The sequence below is a fragment of the Sylvia atricapilla genome, chromosome 12 (assembly GCF_009819655.1).
Source record: "Sylvia atricapilla isolate bSylAtr1 chromosome 12, bSylAtr1.pri, whole genome shotgun sequence".
Taxonomy (NCBI): Eukaryota; Metazoa; Chordata; class Aves; order Passeriformes; family Sylviidae; genus Sylvia; species Sylvia atricapilla.
The window spans coordinates 11,432,502-11,449,115 of NC_089151.1; the positions used below are offsets into that span (position 1 = coordinate 11,432,502).

A 16,614-nucleotide genomic window follows, 5' to 3' on the forward strand; every position below is an offset into this window, starting at 1 on the left:
ACTTCATAAAGTGTTGATTTTCTACAAAATGTCTCAAGATAAAATGCGGCTCTGGAAGTTTTACAGGCAATGTATGTTCGAAGCCACTCAAAAATGTGGAGTGTAGATAAGAGTGTTGGTTAAAGCAGGTTAGTTGTTACTGGAGCCCCACAAGTCCATTTGCACACTTTGTATTTAAGGCTGCGGGCCCACACGCAGTTATTTTGCCTGTACTCCAGAAGATACTGCTTCCCACTCCTTCCTCTCTCAGGGAACCATGGAATGGCTGAGGTTGGAAGGGACCTCTGGAGATCATGTAGTTCAGCCCCCCATGACAGGCTGCAAAGATGCTGTCCAGAGAGTTCTTGAATAGAAGGAGAGTCAAGAACCTCTCTGGGCAGCCTCTCCCAGAGCTCGGTCACCCTCACAGTGAAGCAGTTTTTCTCCCTGTTTAGATGGCAGCTCCTGTGTTTCAGTCTGTGCCCCCTGTCCTGGCACTGGGCACCACTGGAATGAGCTGGCCCCATGCTCTGGACACCTTCAGGCGTCTGTGAGCACTGACAAGCTCCCCTCCAGTGGGGCTGTGGAACATGGTCCTGTGCAACTGAGAGAACTAAGGCAGGAACAATTCTGGAAAAGCATCCTTGACAAAAGTGCAAAGTTTCTCTGTACCTGAAGGACTTTCCCAGTTCAGTTCATAGCCCATACATTGCATTAACACAAGACAAAGTGAAAGAATAGCAGCTCTTTTCTTAAACTCTTTTTTCCTGATAATTTCTTACAGTTTAGTCATATATTGAACTACAGCTTTAACAGCCTATAGAATGGGTTTCTGTCTTTAAAAGACAATTTAACACGGACTTTGCTTTCTCTTTTCTCTGTAGTTAGGTACCACTTCTTCCACACACTAAGATTACGCAATTATATTTGTACTCTCAAATTAAGGAATTACTTTAGAGTTTTTCAGTGTTAACAAGACACTTATTTCCAAACAGTTATTTAGATTATTCAACCACACTTACCCTGCCTTATCATTAAAAAAAAATCAATTTAACTTATTTTTATCAACTAGTCTCACCTTTCTATTTTACTCCTGCATTTTGACCCAACCAGAAGCTTTATTCCTATGCTTGCCATCTGTTAACTGCTTTTTACAAAAATGCTTCTCTTTTGGCACATTTCAAAGACAATTATAGTAGTTATTGAATGAGTGTGCAATTATCTAAGAAAAAAAATATTATATTATGACAATCATTAAAACAGCAAGTGTTTAATTTTAAAGAGGAAACCTACACAAAGAATTGGACAGCCTAATTATTTGACAAGTGATGAAAGTTGAGAGAGACCTCCTCAAGAAAGGTTTAAGAAAAGCATTCGTGATAGCAAGGAGATCCAAAAAATTGTGAAAAAAAATTAATTCTACTCAGCAGAAATCACTAAGAAACTCATAAAGCATTTAACACTGCTAAAGAGATACTCTGGCACATTTTCAGTGTTCTGAAAAGCCCAGCAATTTTTGTCTTTCCCTTACTACACAGTTTTATTTTGAAAGCCAAAACAGGGGAAATGAAAATGTTGACAATAAAAATTATACTCATCAGTAAATGTGTTACAAATTTATCTCACAAACATGTACTTTCTTTCTCCAGCCTATACAATTTGCGATTGTAAAAAATAAAATGTATCAAATGTTTATATAAAACATAAATAATACATACAAAAGCAAGTGCTTCATACACATTCAACTATAAATAAAGCTATCAAAACATTGCTCTTTTAATGATTAATATGTTATTGGCAAAAAGCCATAGATTAATAATGAAAACATCATATTATATACAGCTATAATTTAGAATTTCATTGCAGGAACTGCATTACTTAGGCTCAGAGATGCTGCCCTACTCTTCTCATTAACTCTGGGCATTTGACACAGCTTTGCCAGAGTTAATCCCACCTGTTTGTGCAGCTCTTTCTCAAATCACAGAAACAAAGCAAAAGACCTGCAAATATTGCACAAAGGTGGTCAGTGGAGGGATTGTTTTCATTTCTTCAGCACAGATGATAAACTTACGAGGTGCTAGGAATTCTGCTGCCTCACAGTGATACAGGATTTAAGTTCCAATGAGAAAGGCAAAAAATGTTCTTGAGGCACAGAACACTAAATCCAGTGCATACAACTTGTCAAAATGCTTAAAAAGAAACTTCAGATAAAGACTGACATTTCTTAATAGGGTGTCCACCCATAAAATTGACTCTAATTAAAGGAACAATATAAATAGAGTGGATATGCTTAATGGGAAAGTATACCAGCACTGTTTAGCACTTTAGGAAGAATAATCCAGGTTAGGGGTATGAACGGGATTTTTATATGTCAGAATTACAAGGTATGATTTGTAATCAACCCAAATGCTTACTGGAACAGACATCTAGATTTCTAATCATAGAATCATTAAGAGTGGAAAAGATTCCCTAAAATCATTAAGTCCAACTTCTGACTTGATGCAAAGATGTGAGATGATGCAAAGTAGGACAGAATTTGAGATGTCTATTTTGTTATGCTCAGTCTCTCTGAATATTGCACTGCTTCCCAAGTCATATACATATAGCAACACCATAATTTTAAAATCTTGTATTGTACCAACAGTTAGGGGCCATAACCTATAAACTTACTACGTAAAATAGCCAGTCTCTTCCACAGAGAATTTCTATATAGTATAATCAATTCCTTAATTTAAAATATTCCATGTTACAGGCTTACTTAAAATTAAACCTTAGAGAATATAAGAAATACACTCCATTATTCTATCTATACAATATAGTGTGTATGTATATATATATAAACACAAATCCAGTATCGTTTACTTTGATCCATCTTCCATAACTGTTTAGAGATCAAGTAGCTGTCTGGTCTTAGATCTCACAGTTAGCCAAGAAAGCACACCACTGCTTACTGTGTATTTCTCTCATAAGCGAAGTCCACAATTGTATAGATAAGTAGAACAGCAAGCAGTAGAAGGATAAGAGTTTTGCAAGTGAAGTAATCCAAGGGATAGATGTCTACAATGAATTCAGAATTGTTATAAAAGTGCCATCTGATATCGTAGTCAGATATGAACAGCCTGTGACAACTCAGGACATCTCAGCAGCACATAAATCTGGACTTGGATCTGGTGAGAGTTAATTCCCTCTCTGATGATAAGCTCATATATGAGGTTATGCCACTCTGATATATACAAACACCACCCAAGCAATCATCTATGAGGTTCAGACTTTGCCAGACTTTCAACAAGGGCGAGACAAATTCTTTCAAAAAAATTAGTGTCATCTGTTTCTATAAAAGAAGTGGTAGGACAGCTCAGGCTTGCAGGCATACAACACTTGCATGTTTCAAGTCAGTTTTTACACAAATTCATGAATACACTGAATTGTTGGGTTAGGTGCCAAACTTTAAGTCACAAAAAAGAAAAAATATTAATTATGTGATTTAAGAACTAAGACTATCGCCTCATTCTATAGCACTTCATATTATTAATGGAATACTATTTTTCATCAGTATATTTTTCACTTTCATATTATTTTAATCTCAATTCCTCTGCTTTTATGTGTGCAGCCAGGAAGACATTGGAACAGTTCTTACAAAATAACATACACAGACAGCTGTAATCTCCTCTAAGGACAGTTTATACTTAAGATTATCTTTCCAGAAGTTTATACTTCACATTATTTTTCCAACAGTTTATACTTCACATTATCTTTTCAACTTCCTTTTTCTTCTAAATATGTAAAACAATGTTGAAGCCTTTTTTTATCCTTTTGAGAAGCAGATAAATTATTTAGCCTTAGAAAACCAAAACCAGTTTTAAGTGGAGTTAAAAGATCAGAAGTCTTGCATTAGACAAAGCTAAGTCTTCAGCAGGAGTCTTCAGCATTCCTCTACTTTCTGTTCTCAAACTAACTCTGATGAAAAATGCATGATATAAAATTAAGGGTGCAATTTATTTACAATTCTGATTTAATTACAGCAGAAAGCATATTAGCAACATAAGACAGTCTTTTTAATTCTGCAGCATTATTACACCGAACAGATTGTATTAATTTTTAAATTAATTTCCATCAAAAGAATAACCATACAAGTAAAACTGTTGTGAGTATGCTTGCTCTCAAATACTGAAACAAGTATTTAATGTTCTTCCTTAATTTAAATAACCTCAGTCTAACTACAGTTAAAGATCTTTGGTTGTTTAATATTGGGTTTGTTTCAACACCTACAGTTCATTAAATATTTCATAAAATAAAGATATTCTAACTGAGAAAATGTCAACCATTATCAAACTGAAACTGTTGAAAAAACCCTAAATTCACTAGTAATTGTTTCCTCAATATGTACTAAGGCCAGTGTGAAACACTGTCTTGTTAAAAAATTAAAAGCTCACCTTAACTACTACATATGAAACTTGTCAAAATCCCTTCCCAGCTGACTCCTATCTAAAGCAAACCAGTTTCAGGAAGATCAAAATTCCTTCCTCCTTTACCCTACCTTTCTCCTCCCTGGTTAAACTGCACACATTTGTAAAAAGCTCTAACAGAACCAACTCATCTTGAACTTGAAATTCTAAAAAGAGATCAAAGAATAGAAGTGAGAATTACAACTAAAGCCCCTCTTAGAATTGTAGTCAGTCAAAAGACAGATCTGAAACACTTCAGTAATTGCTATACTATTCATACTACATACTGCACTGATTTAAAGAGGCTTCTACATTGTTTGCTTCTGTCAATCCTCCATCTGTACATTCCTCAACAGTTTGACAGCTACCAGTTCACAACCAGTTTCTGAAGGAAACATTAAACATCTGTCTGACCAGATAAACTCAAGGTCAGAATCCAATTTATACAATTTATTGCATACCCCAAAATAATAAAAAACAAACCAAGAAGTTTTATAACTATCTGGTTTCTGGCTGTTTCATTTCGAAGAGGAAAAACATTAAAATTTTAAATACTGTGAAGTTGCTTTGTTTTCACACCACAATAAAAACAAAACCAAACCCCTAAACTTTAAAGGCTCTCCACAGATCTCAGAACTTTCCCTCTATTCCTTGTTACAAAGCAAAGTGCTAAAACTGATGTCAGTGAGATCGAAGCAAGTCTGAAAAGGTTCTGACGAATACAACACTGAAATCACAGCACCAGAAAGTTTTATTAGAACTGCTTTTCATTGCCTGGCTTATATCCCACATGCTCCTCAAAAATAATACTAATGCCTGGGTTTCTCACCATCCCCACTTTTCCTGGAATCCATTTCCTCTTCACCCAAGGACGCTCGGGGAGCCCAAGAGCCTCCAGAGCCCTGTTCCCAACCCCTCGTGCTGCTCCCACACACTCCAACAGGATCACCTTCCCCTGCCAGCTGCTGGACCCTGTGTCTTCAGACATCTCTGACAAGAGTGGCTGCTTGGGTGCACCCTCTTTTGTGCAGGCAGGGAAGGGGAAAGAAAGGAAATGTTTATCAAAACCAACAGATTGCATCTAGTGCATCATTCAGTTAATCAAGCTCATCTCAACCACACTGCTGGATATCCATGTTCCATTAACATCACACCACAATTTACAGAAAAAGTTTCACTGGTAGGAATTGACAATTACATGCTCCATAAACACAAGGAGAAGTTGTAATGGAGAAGCAAGCTACTGAACCAAGACCAAAGATTAAGCCTGTTAAGCCTTATCTCTATGCTAATGATCTAAAATTAACAGGGGGGAAAAGAAAAATGCTACATTGTCTCCTTCACAGGCGTGTATCCTACAAACCAAGTAGAAGCAGAAGTCAGTAGTTAAAGTCCTTGCTTTCCCCATTTTTTTTTGTCAGAAAGACATTCTATATTCTATATTCTCAAGCAGAAAGAATATTGGTTGCAAGAATACAGAAGTAATAGTTACTAAAACCTTTTTAAAGCTGTCTGCTTTAAATGTATATGTTTGATGTCAGAGTTGCTTCCGTTTTGAAATGCACAAATTGAAAACTAGAAAACAATTTTTATGTCATCTGGTCCTCCTCACGGAGAACTTGAATACTTGCAGTAGATGTGCACATTATACTACTGCTGAGTTTTTTGGTTTAAACAAAAGTAACAAAATCCAACATATACACAACTTTTTATATGTTTTCTATTATTATTGATCACATCAAAACCAAGAATAATAAGTGTGTATTTTTAGGCAATGAGCATGAGCCCAAAGACACAAAGCAAAGGACACACCAACAACATAACCCCTGCAATTCTTGCAAGAAATCAGCCACACAAAAGGTCTTAAAAACACATTTCTCTAAGTACTTTTCAAGAAAATACGCCATTATATTCACACCAGAATCATAAAGCAGTAAATTTTCTCTGCTTTACTTCAGAAATACAGGCAGCAGAAGGAGCAACACCATTTTGTCTGAATAACTTCATGTAGTCTTGCTTTCTGCTGTGATAGGAAAAAAACAGGACAAAGCAATGTCTGCATCAACTGGTTAGGGTTTTTTTTCCTCCTAAACTTCTTCAGGGTCAAATAACAGCTCAGAGACTTCAGTTATCACGCTTTGAGACTCAAGCACCAGTCACGATTATTATTTCAGCCAATCAAACATATCAGACAGCTCAAATCCCCACTCCCCAAATCCCAGCATACCTGTCCTTGTGAAGTTGCACGACTTCTGCCTTGCAGGTGCTGATTAGAAACTGAAGAATGCCAAGGATGGGTCTGAGTTTGAGACGGTGGCCGAACGAGTTCGGATGACGACGGAGTCACTTGCTGTGGGCTGATGTGGTGTTCCAGGTCATGCTCTAAAACATGGCTTGTGCTATCCTGAACAAATGCAGAGTCATCGAACTGTGGCAGAAGGTCTTCCTGCAGGAGGTCATCCGGGTCAAGTCCTGTGAATGGTTCACTGTGGGTCTCCACTTGATGAAGTAAGTTGTCATCTAAAGATGTAAAACCGTTGCTTTCTATAGGGTCAGTGAAATGGCTTATCTGAGAAGCAGAACTAGTGGAAGCTGAAAAATTAATATTCACAGGAGAGAGTTTTGAACTACTAAAGTTGCCCTGAGGATGCGCAGAATGCAACATTTGAAAAGTACTTGAATTCAAAGGTGTGTTAGGATTCAGCATGTGCTCAGTTGTTTCTTGCTTGGTCCCTGTTTGAGATGTAAAGGCATCACTTCCAGTGAAGTCAGAGATAGAGTGTGTCTGCTGGCTGGTCGAAAGAGCTGTTGTAGGCTGAAGAAGGCTGGTAGGAGAAATGTGATTATTAGAGTAGGAATACGGAGATGAAAATTGTTGACTATTACTGACAGAACACGGAGTAATAGTTGGGGACTGTCCATCAAAATTTCCTTCTTGATTCCCACAAAAATGTATTGAAGCACTTGCAGTTTGAGAAAACTGTTGAACAGACAGAGGCTGCTGTGATGTTGATGGATTAGAAACTGAAGGTGGGTGGTTAACACTGACTCTGAGGGAAGTAGACACGTTAACTTCCATGAAGTCTTTTGGCTGGCTCAGAGCATCCTGCCCCGTGTTGTTCCTGCTCTGCTGCGGCCGTAACGAGGCACACTGATGCTGTGGTTCATTAGCCTGAAATAAGGCAAAGTCATGGTGTGCTACAAAGCTTTTGTTTTGCTGCATAGACTGAGAATGTCCTTGGTGAAAAGGGGACCCATTTTGATTCGAAACAGTTGTGGCAGTTTGATGACCCCACATAGGACTACCATCAGCCACATCTGGAAACATCCCATTGGACTGGTTTTGCGGATGGACTGGTGAACAATTGAATTGAGAGTGTGGTGATAAGACATTGTCAGCTGAGCTATTAAAAGACTGACTTACTGAGTGAAGCTTCAGTGAATCATACTGATTCAGCTGATCAAACTCACTCATCTTTTGTTGATTTTGAGCATCTTGCACATGGTTCAGTGAGTCTATGTGCAAAGGTTCAAATTCTGCACCCAAATTCAATTCATCAACAAGTGAAACAGGTCCAGGTTGAACAAAGGCATCATCTGACAAACCTTCTAAGGTCTCACTAAAAAGATTGGCATCATCAAAAAAATCCATCATAGGATCAGTCATCTTGAGAGGTCTGTTCTGCTTTTGCTCTCAACTCCAAATGGAGTCAATTTTGTCTCTCTGCAGTGAACAGAAACAAATGACATCCAGTGGTCACCACCTTATCCAAGGCATGCCAACAGCCATTAGTGCTCCTGATGAAACATTTGTCTTCAGGTGTTAAAGCATCCTGAGAGGAGTGAAGGGGACAAAAAAAAAAAGGAATAATTTAATTTAATGACTCTTCTCATCCTTCCTTCCCCTTCCCAACACTTTAAAGGGTATTTGATACTTTGTTCATAACTTTAGCTAAACCACAAATCAAGTAATTTATTTTTGCTTACGATGCCCAGTGCAGGATTTATAATTTTTGTCCTTTATAAAAATATGTTTTAAATGTAATGGTTTCATTTGTTTTACACACTCAAAGCACAGGATCCAGGTAGAAAGTCTGGCATGGGTTATAACATTGCTACTACATAGTGTAGCATGTACTACATGAGTGATAGCTCATCCTAGTTTGTCTCAAAACAAAAGATAAGTCAGGAGAGAGCTATTTTAGCTCTCTTTGGCTACTCTCAGAAGGAAAGCAATTCAAATTAAGTACAAGGAAAAAAATACCGTAGATACAGAACAAATGTAATTCAAAAAAACCCACCTGAAGAAAGATAAGATGGAAATTATGGTAGCCATGAGTAAAATGTTATGTTCCAGGCTATCAAGGACTACTGATAAAAATCTCAAATTTGAAGCCTATATTAGTAAGTTTACCTACTGAGTCTGATCAATTGCTGCTAACTGGAAAAAAGAGAGGGGAAAAAAAAAAGAGATATTTCTTCCATCTTTAGCAATATAGATACCAAGGATGTACAATCATTAACTAGTATACATGCTCCTAACTCTAGAACTACTCAACAGGACTAAAAGAACCCTGTATTAAAAGTTGAATACAGCAGACAATCTCTACATGTTTTACTGACAGTGTCCCTTTACAGTAAGGAAATGGAGAAAAGCTTGCAGAACAGCTAGAATTACTGCAGCACACTCAGAGCTGGCCTCACAGAAATTTACTTCTTGGTTAAAAAATCATTTCCATCTTCATTTTCCTTACTTCCTTTCAGTATAAGGAAAACAAAAGGGGAAATAATGAACAAATAATATGAACTCTCCTTCTAAAATGCAAACATTTTATAACACGAATAAATCTTAGCAGGTATAAATAGGAAATATAACCTGAAGAGTCTCCTAAAGGATCCAAGCAAGTTGATAGCACAGATGAATTTTCAAACTGAGAAATCTGAAGGCTAGCTACACAAGAAACCTCTCCCAGCTAATTAGACCAACATTAATTTATTATGAAGAAAGCTTCTGTGTAAAGTGGAGATTGTGAAGTGACAAAAAAAAAAACCCCAAATTAACCCCACCAAACAACCACCCAAACCTCTTTTGGAAAGAATACTACAATAGATAGCCTGAACACAAGTCTGTTGCAAAGAGAATTTGGGTTTTGACCAGTGAACTACTTCTACCCATAGTCTTCAAGCAAACTTCATGTCTGTCTTATACCAGAAGAAAAGAAAACAAGATCTATTTTATAGAATACATCAAAAAGCCTGAACGCATACAAAAACATAAGGGAACAGGTATCAAATTTCACTCTGGAAACATGAAATAGGGGTAGCAGTAAAAGGAATATAATAAAAAATTCTGATGTGTTTTATTTCATTCTATATTTATTTCATGGCATTTTTGACTACTTTTGCTGAAGTGACAACAGAAAACAAGCTACTCTAGTTACAAGCAAGTAAATCAGGTGGAGCTTAAACACATTACCATGATACCCACACTTTGAGACTTTGATAAACAAGGCAGCACTGCTTCACATGACTGATGTGTGATAGTGCCAAAGATAAGAGAAATCAGTGACTTTGGTGGCCATTTTTCCCAGAAGTAGTTGAAACCATCGCTATTCAGAAAAATAACAGAAGCCATCTCAGAGAGAAGCTAGGGATGAGTTAGCAACCACAAGGAATTAGAACAAGTCATAGAAGCATGACAAAACAGAAATCCAGACTATGAGAAAAGGACACAAAGAGTCATAGTTAAGAAAGAGTTTTACATTATATGCTTGCAAAGGGTTTAGTTTTGGGGATTTTTCAGGGAAGCAATGCAACCAGGCATAACAAACAAGTCTGCTAGAGACTGAAAAAATTACTGTATTTGCTAAGTGCTATGTAACATACAACATCATGTATTGCTGTGATTTGCCCATCTATTAGCAGATAGAACACTGCATCAAAAGAAGGACACGGTAAAACCGAAACACTCAAAAACCTGACCACTTCTGCACAATATCTAGAAATGAGATAGACATTCCCTTCCCAATACTAAAAGACAATTACACGATCGTTACTTGTCAGCTTTGGCCAAGTTCAAAAAGCTGAGTTAATTAAATAACACAGAAGTTACTTCCTGCTGATGCGTCAATATAAATGATATTCTATCACAGATTTAAAGATCAATGTACATGTTAAATTTAAAAGGCACAGAGGGACATCATTTCCTCAAAGTCCCACTAATACAGAACACTAAAAAAGAAGATTTAGTAGATATAAACTCTTTTATTCCCTAACAAAAAGGACTGTTTGTACTAGAGTGCCATGGTATCTGTAGCTAAATATGGATTGAAAAAGATGTGTTTTCTTCTTATTATCACTAAAATTTGGATAAAATTGGGTAGCCTGTTTGGGTAGCCCAAATAAAAACCCATACATCCAACTGTATCTATACATATGCATTGTTTTAGATTAAAATTATTTTCCATTGGTATGTATTTCTAATTATTTTTGAGTAACGAGCCATCTCCTTAGTAAAGTCATACACTCAACATACTGGTTTTGTTTAGAATTCTCTTTTTGCTAAAGACTTCACAGACATCATGCTAAATACTCAAAAGATCACTCAAATATCTTGAATTTTAATTTGAATATTATGAAGATTTGAAACATATGGGCTTAAACTAAATTCTCAGAACTGAGTTCCAGTCCATGGCTACAGTTCCAGCTCCAAGTGAGAGCAAAGAACTGGAGCATGCTGGCTGGTGTGTGCTTGTCAGACTGATCACTGCAGCCTGTTCCCATACCTACACTGATCCTGCTTGCACCAAACCCCCCATGGAACTGCTTCCCTTCCTCTACTCCCCAGACATGCACAAACTCCCCTCCGCAACCTCTCCTCCTTTTGCGCCAGTAGCCTCTGGGAAATAAATATAACAAAAGTACATAAGAAAGGGAAATCAGTAGCTATCTATTTTTTAAGGTTGTTCATGGAATTTCAAGTCAGCCAACAATACAAATGATTTTTTACTGGGAAGAAGATTCATCTTCCAATGCAACTGAAGGCAAACTTCTACCATTCTGAACCGTGTCTGCCTTCACTGTGAACGGGACAAGTGCCTTAATGAGAACAGCTTTGCTTAAGCTGAATACAGCCAAACCAGCCCAAAGAGAAAGTATTTCACAGAACTCTGTATAAAACAACATGGTATCAAAAAGCCCCACAGCAATGCTTAGGCTACTTACTGTATTTCATTAAGAGATTCATGTTAACATTAATTTTTAACTCAAGGTGAATTTGTGAAACCTCAAAATGGTATTTCAGCAAGCTGTACTTAATATATGGAGAGAAGATATGAAAACAAATTCTGTAATGCATGAAGTAAACATAGCTTAAACTTAACTGTTTTCATCATAGACCTACAAAAACTAAAAATACCAGTAGCTTTTTGAAAAAAATCGTATTTTCTAGAGTCTTTCATGGTTTTTTCCCTATTGTTTTGAAGTGCAGGTGTGTGTAATACCACAAAGTTTTTTCAGACTAAGTAAGGTTTATGTTATTGAGAAGAAGTGTTGTCTGTTTTGATTGCACAAAATTCAGACCCTTTGCTTTGGTTGCATTCCAAGTTAGAATCACTTTCTTTCCAAAACTCCAAATTCAAAATACATATGGCAAGATGCACAGTTAAAGCTCATAGAACTGTATATATAATCAGAAAATGACTCACAAATCACAGATCAATTTATAAATTCTTTACCTACACACCAGTGTTTCTCTATCTGTAATACTAAGAGTTAGTATTAGAGCATTAATATTTAGACATATGAATTCCAAAGTTTATTTATTAGCTTGGGTCAAAATTAAGAGCTAGCACAGGCACTTAATGAACCCTATACTATAAAGGTTCCTGATAAACCTTTAAGACAAAAATAAGTTGCTGAACTCTTCTAAATTTAAAATATATCACAAGATAATTAAGAAAATAGGCCCAAGTCAAAATAAAAAATATTCTTACCCATGAATATAGAACACATCTCTTTAATGACGAATTAAGAAGCTCAGAGATGTGTTTTAAATCCAGATGGATACCTCATCATCAGAGACCTGAAAAGGAAGCATGTTAAACAAGTCACACAATAACCAACTTCAGGAGTGTACATTCAAATGCAATACCTAAAACTCAAAAGCTCACTAGATACCACAAAAGATTTGTTTTCATTGGATGTTTGTTTTCATTTTGCAGGACCACTAAAAATAACCCAAATCTACAAACCCCTTAGGATGAAGGGTAATTTGTGCCACAAACGCAAAAGGTATAGACAGGATGAAAATACTCAAACCTAACAACAGCAAAACCAAAAGTTTTAAACCTGTCAGAGAAACCCTGTACATGTCTTTTAACAGCAGTGAGCTATTCCACACTGACAGTGGACTTCAATAGGAACTGACACTGCCTTTTGGGGAGAGAATACCTGTGTGACAGTTCTATCCTGTTCCTTGCCTTGGCAGTAGGTGGAGGAGCGCAATTTCAAGAAGTTCTTTTTTAATCTGAAAGAGGCTACAAAACATTACAAAGTTCAAGGGAAAATGTGCATGGGGGGTTTCTAGGGCCACTGTGTAAAAGCCTCAAAGCACACAAAACTACCCTCTAGTGTTGAAAGACAGATAGAAAGTTTGTATATGAACTGATATTCCACACCAGTGTGGTTTTCCATTTCAAAAACATGATTATTGTATTCAAGGCACCAAACATCCTCCAATTCCAATACCAGGATTTCTTTCTTCCTAAATACAGTTTGGTGATGCCAAACTCTTAAACACTTTTGCAGGACTATTAATGCAGATCAAACTTTAAAGTTTGTTAGAAGATAACACAGTATATATTACTGCATCAAGAAGCAGATTTTAACACAATTATTTCCTCTCCCTACATCTTTGAAACAATGCTGTAGCATGTGTGGAAGATACAAATTTGCTATAGCAGCTACCAAATCCTGCAATGTGCCAGAAAAAAAAAATCTGGTACTAATTTGGTACAGAAATTGCTACATTTATCCTCCTTCTATTATTCAGTAACTTCCCAAGACTTTTTCCAAGGTTGCTAAACTAAAATGTCTCTTCTGCAATAAAAGGGACACTTAATGCAGAGAAGTATTTTCTAAAATTCATATGAGATAAGCATTTACCCAACACCTAGGGTAAAGTTGCTAAAATACTTTTATCTTTGCTTACCATTTATGTGATAGTAATTTTGTATCAAAACAGACAGAAAACTTGCTCTTCCTCTAGATGTTCCCTTTTTTTGTACTAGAAATCCCATCATACAAATAGAGCTCCTGTCGTGCACAAGTCCTCTGCACATCCAGCAATTAGAAAGAAGTTTGAAACTATTTAACTGGAAAGGACCTATACAACATTTTAATTTTTTTTGTTATTGTTCTCAATCTCTGCTTATTTAAAAGTTCTTTGCTGGCTAAATAAAGTTAAAGCACAAAGATTTTGCAATACATACACTAAATGAATAGAGGCATTCAAAAATTTATTATTTGAAAAACAAATTGAAAACTTGCAAGCAAGTAATTTATTCTACCTGTAAGAGTTCAACAGTAAAAAAAGAAACCTAATTCACCTGTAACTGCCATATAAGACAAATGCTATCTTAAGTTCTTGGCTATCTAAAACAGCTGTGTATCCTTCCTCAAATGGATTATTCTTCAATCCTCAAAATAAAGAGAAAAAAAAGATGTTTCTTACTCTTTAGAACAGTGTCCACTTGCTTGAACAGCTTCCAATATGGAGACAATTTTGGAATACTTAAAAGTTTGAAAAGTCCTACATTGAAAGGAAGAAAAAAACCCATATGTAACTAGATATACATTCAACAGGTCTGCAATACAGCACTCTAAATGTGAAATATAAAAAAATACTTCTGACAACAGAAGATTCACTAATGATTACATGAAGTGCCAAAGAGAAATCCACACAAAAGGAACATAGATCCTATTTTGGACCTTATAAAAGCTCTATCTCCACAGATTCTCACAAAACCTATACTGCATGTGAACTTCTCAATACACATATATACATAATATGTATCTCTAAGTGTGATATGTTAAAAAAATTATTCTGTACAAATCCTTTCTTTGGGAGAAGGTCTTAATGCTTGCTGTTAAATCTTGAATTGGGAAAATTAACTGATACACAAGTTATACTTCACTAAACAGAACCATTTGTTTCATGCATGCCCAGATCCATACTGAACTAACTTAGAAGTTCTGAGTTCTAAAAAATATCTTTCATAGTCCAACTAATATAGTATCTTCATAAGATACTGAAAATATACATTTCCCTAAGTGCACACATTTCCTTGGTTTTCTTGATGAATTTCTAAAGCATTACTCTTGCTAAAAAAAAAAAATAGTAACAAAAACAAAACCAAAAAAAACCCGAGCAAACAGCAGTATTTTGGCAATTTCTCTAAATATCTGCTGGAGGTGCCAGAGGATGGGCCAGGCCCTGCTCCTGGTGCCCAGCAATGGGACACGAGGAAGGGGCAGGAGCTGATGCCCAGCAAGTTCCACCTGGACAGGAGCAAGGATTTCTTTGCTGTGCAGTGCCCGAGCACTGAACAGACTGGCCAGGGGCTGTGGAGTCTCCCTCACTGGGGATAGTCCAGAACTGGCTGGACACAATCCTGGGCTCTGGGTAATTCTCCTGGAGCAGGGAGGTTGGACCAGGTGTTCCCACTGTGTCCCTTCAAACCTGACCCACTCTGTGATTCTGTGGTTCTTATTTTGGACACTAAACCACAGATTTTTATATTTTTATTTTTCTAACAGGAAACAAACAACTCATTTCAATTAATTGAGACAAGCTACCCAAATTTCTATTTTTTAAATAATGTAAACTTTAATAAAACAGTTTCATTTTGCACAACAGCTTTGTGTGCTTATATCTCTTCAGTCTTGGCAAAAACCTTTAGAAAATTTAACAGCACCAGTTGAAGACATTCTTGTTTTCAACTACCTTCTTCACCTTTCTGCCAAAGGTTATTGCCCTCAAAGCACACCTGCAGAACAAAACATGTAGGTGTGCATCTGCTGCTTCAGCATATAGTCTCTCAATTTAGCTTTAACCCTTCCTCTTGTTTGTTTAACAAACCCTTTAGACTTTGCATTAAAACGGCAGAAGTGTGTATATATACCTTCTATTTTGTCATTTTTGTCTTGTGGATGTTAATTGCAATGAAGGGACAATAATAATACAGAGAATGACAACATGTTAATCTGCTGCTATTGATAGAAATCCAGAGAGATACCAGGAGTTTGGAATACCTTATTGCAAAGAACAGTCAGTTTATTTTAGTGAAAATAGCTGTTAAGAAGTTAATGTGTTGGACCACCAGACCACTGAAGGAATCCATATTAGTAACCAGTACTGCTCTTGAAATACTGCAATTTTCTTTTCTCTGAAGTGTAGCTGTGGAGATTTTCATAAATTTCAGGATTTCAGTGATTTCCTTCTATTTCTAATACGGATAACAGAAACTTTCCATGTTTTATTCTTCAGGTTTAAATGCCACTACACTCAACTTTTTTTTCCTTTTTAGTCTATCTGTACAAATTACAAATATCTCTTTTGGAAGTTTAGTTGTGAAAAGAGAGTAACATACTCAGTGTAATGTATTTATAGTTTGCAGTTTACTTCTGATCACTAGAAAGAGTTACACAAACTTCCTTGTAAGTTTAAAAAGAAAAACCTCTGGTGCTGCTGAGATTTCAGATGTAAATGTAAACATTACAGCCTTTCTATTGTTTGGTCATCAATTTCAGTGTTACACCTTAAGTTAGACCTGTAAAATATGTTTCTGAATTCTGGTATTTTTCCTCAGGAACATTTAGGCCATTTTAAGATTTAGAGAAACATATGCATTAAAAATTAGGAAAAAAAAGCTTTTATTTTCACATGTGGCCTAAACCAAGATTTCATCACAAAACATCTGAGAAAGAAGACTTCAGAGCACAGCCCTCTTTCAATTCACAATCTGATAATACAGTATCTTCCAATAATTCTCATGTTCTGATAAGCATCTCTGCAAACTACTGCAAGTTTATAACCTGGAAGTACCAACTAGAACAGTGCAAAGGATTGTGCCTGTTTTACAGATGCCTGTGAATCCTGATTGATGAGGACAGACAGCTGTGAAGGCTT

General features: G+C 36.4%; 1 protein-coding gene across 1 annotated transcript in view; it reads right to left on the reverse strand.

Annotated features, from left to right (window-relative positions):
• CHD9 (chromodomain helicase DNA binding protein 9) overlaps positions 1–14,235 on the reverse strand; it is a 77,410-nt gene extending 63,175 nt beyond the window's left edge. The window contains exons 1-3 of the mRNA XM_066327867.1: positions 14,158–14,235; positions 12,419–12,507; positions 6,652–8,257 (exon numbers count right to left, since the gene is read on the reverse strand). Of these exons, the coding sequence (XP_066183964.1) occupies positions 6,652–8,091 (1,440 nt within the window). The 5' untranslated portion in view covers positions 8,092–8,257; positions 12,419–12,507; positions 14,158–14,235. The remainder of the gene's footprint in view (positions 1–6,651; positions 8,258–12,418; positions 12,508–14,157) is intronic.
• Positions 14,236–16,614: the final 2,379 nt, after the last annotated feature.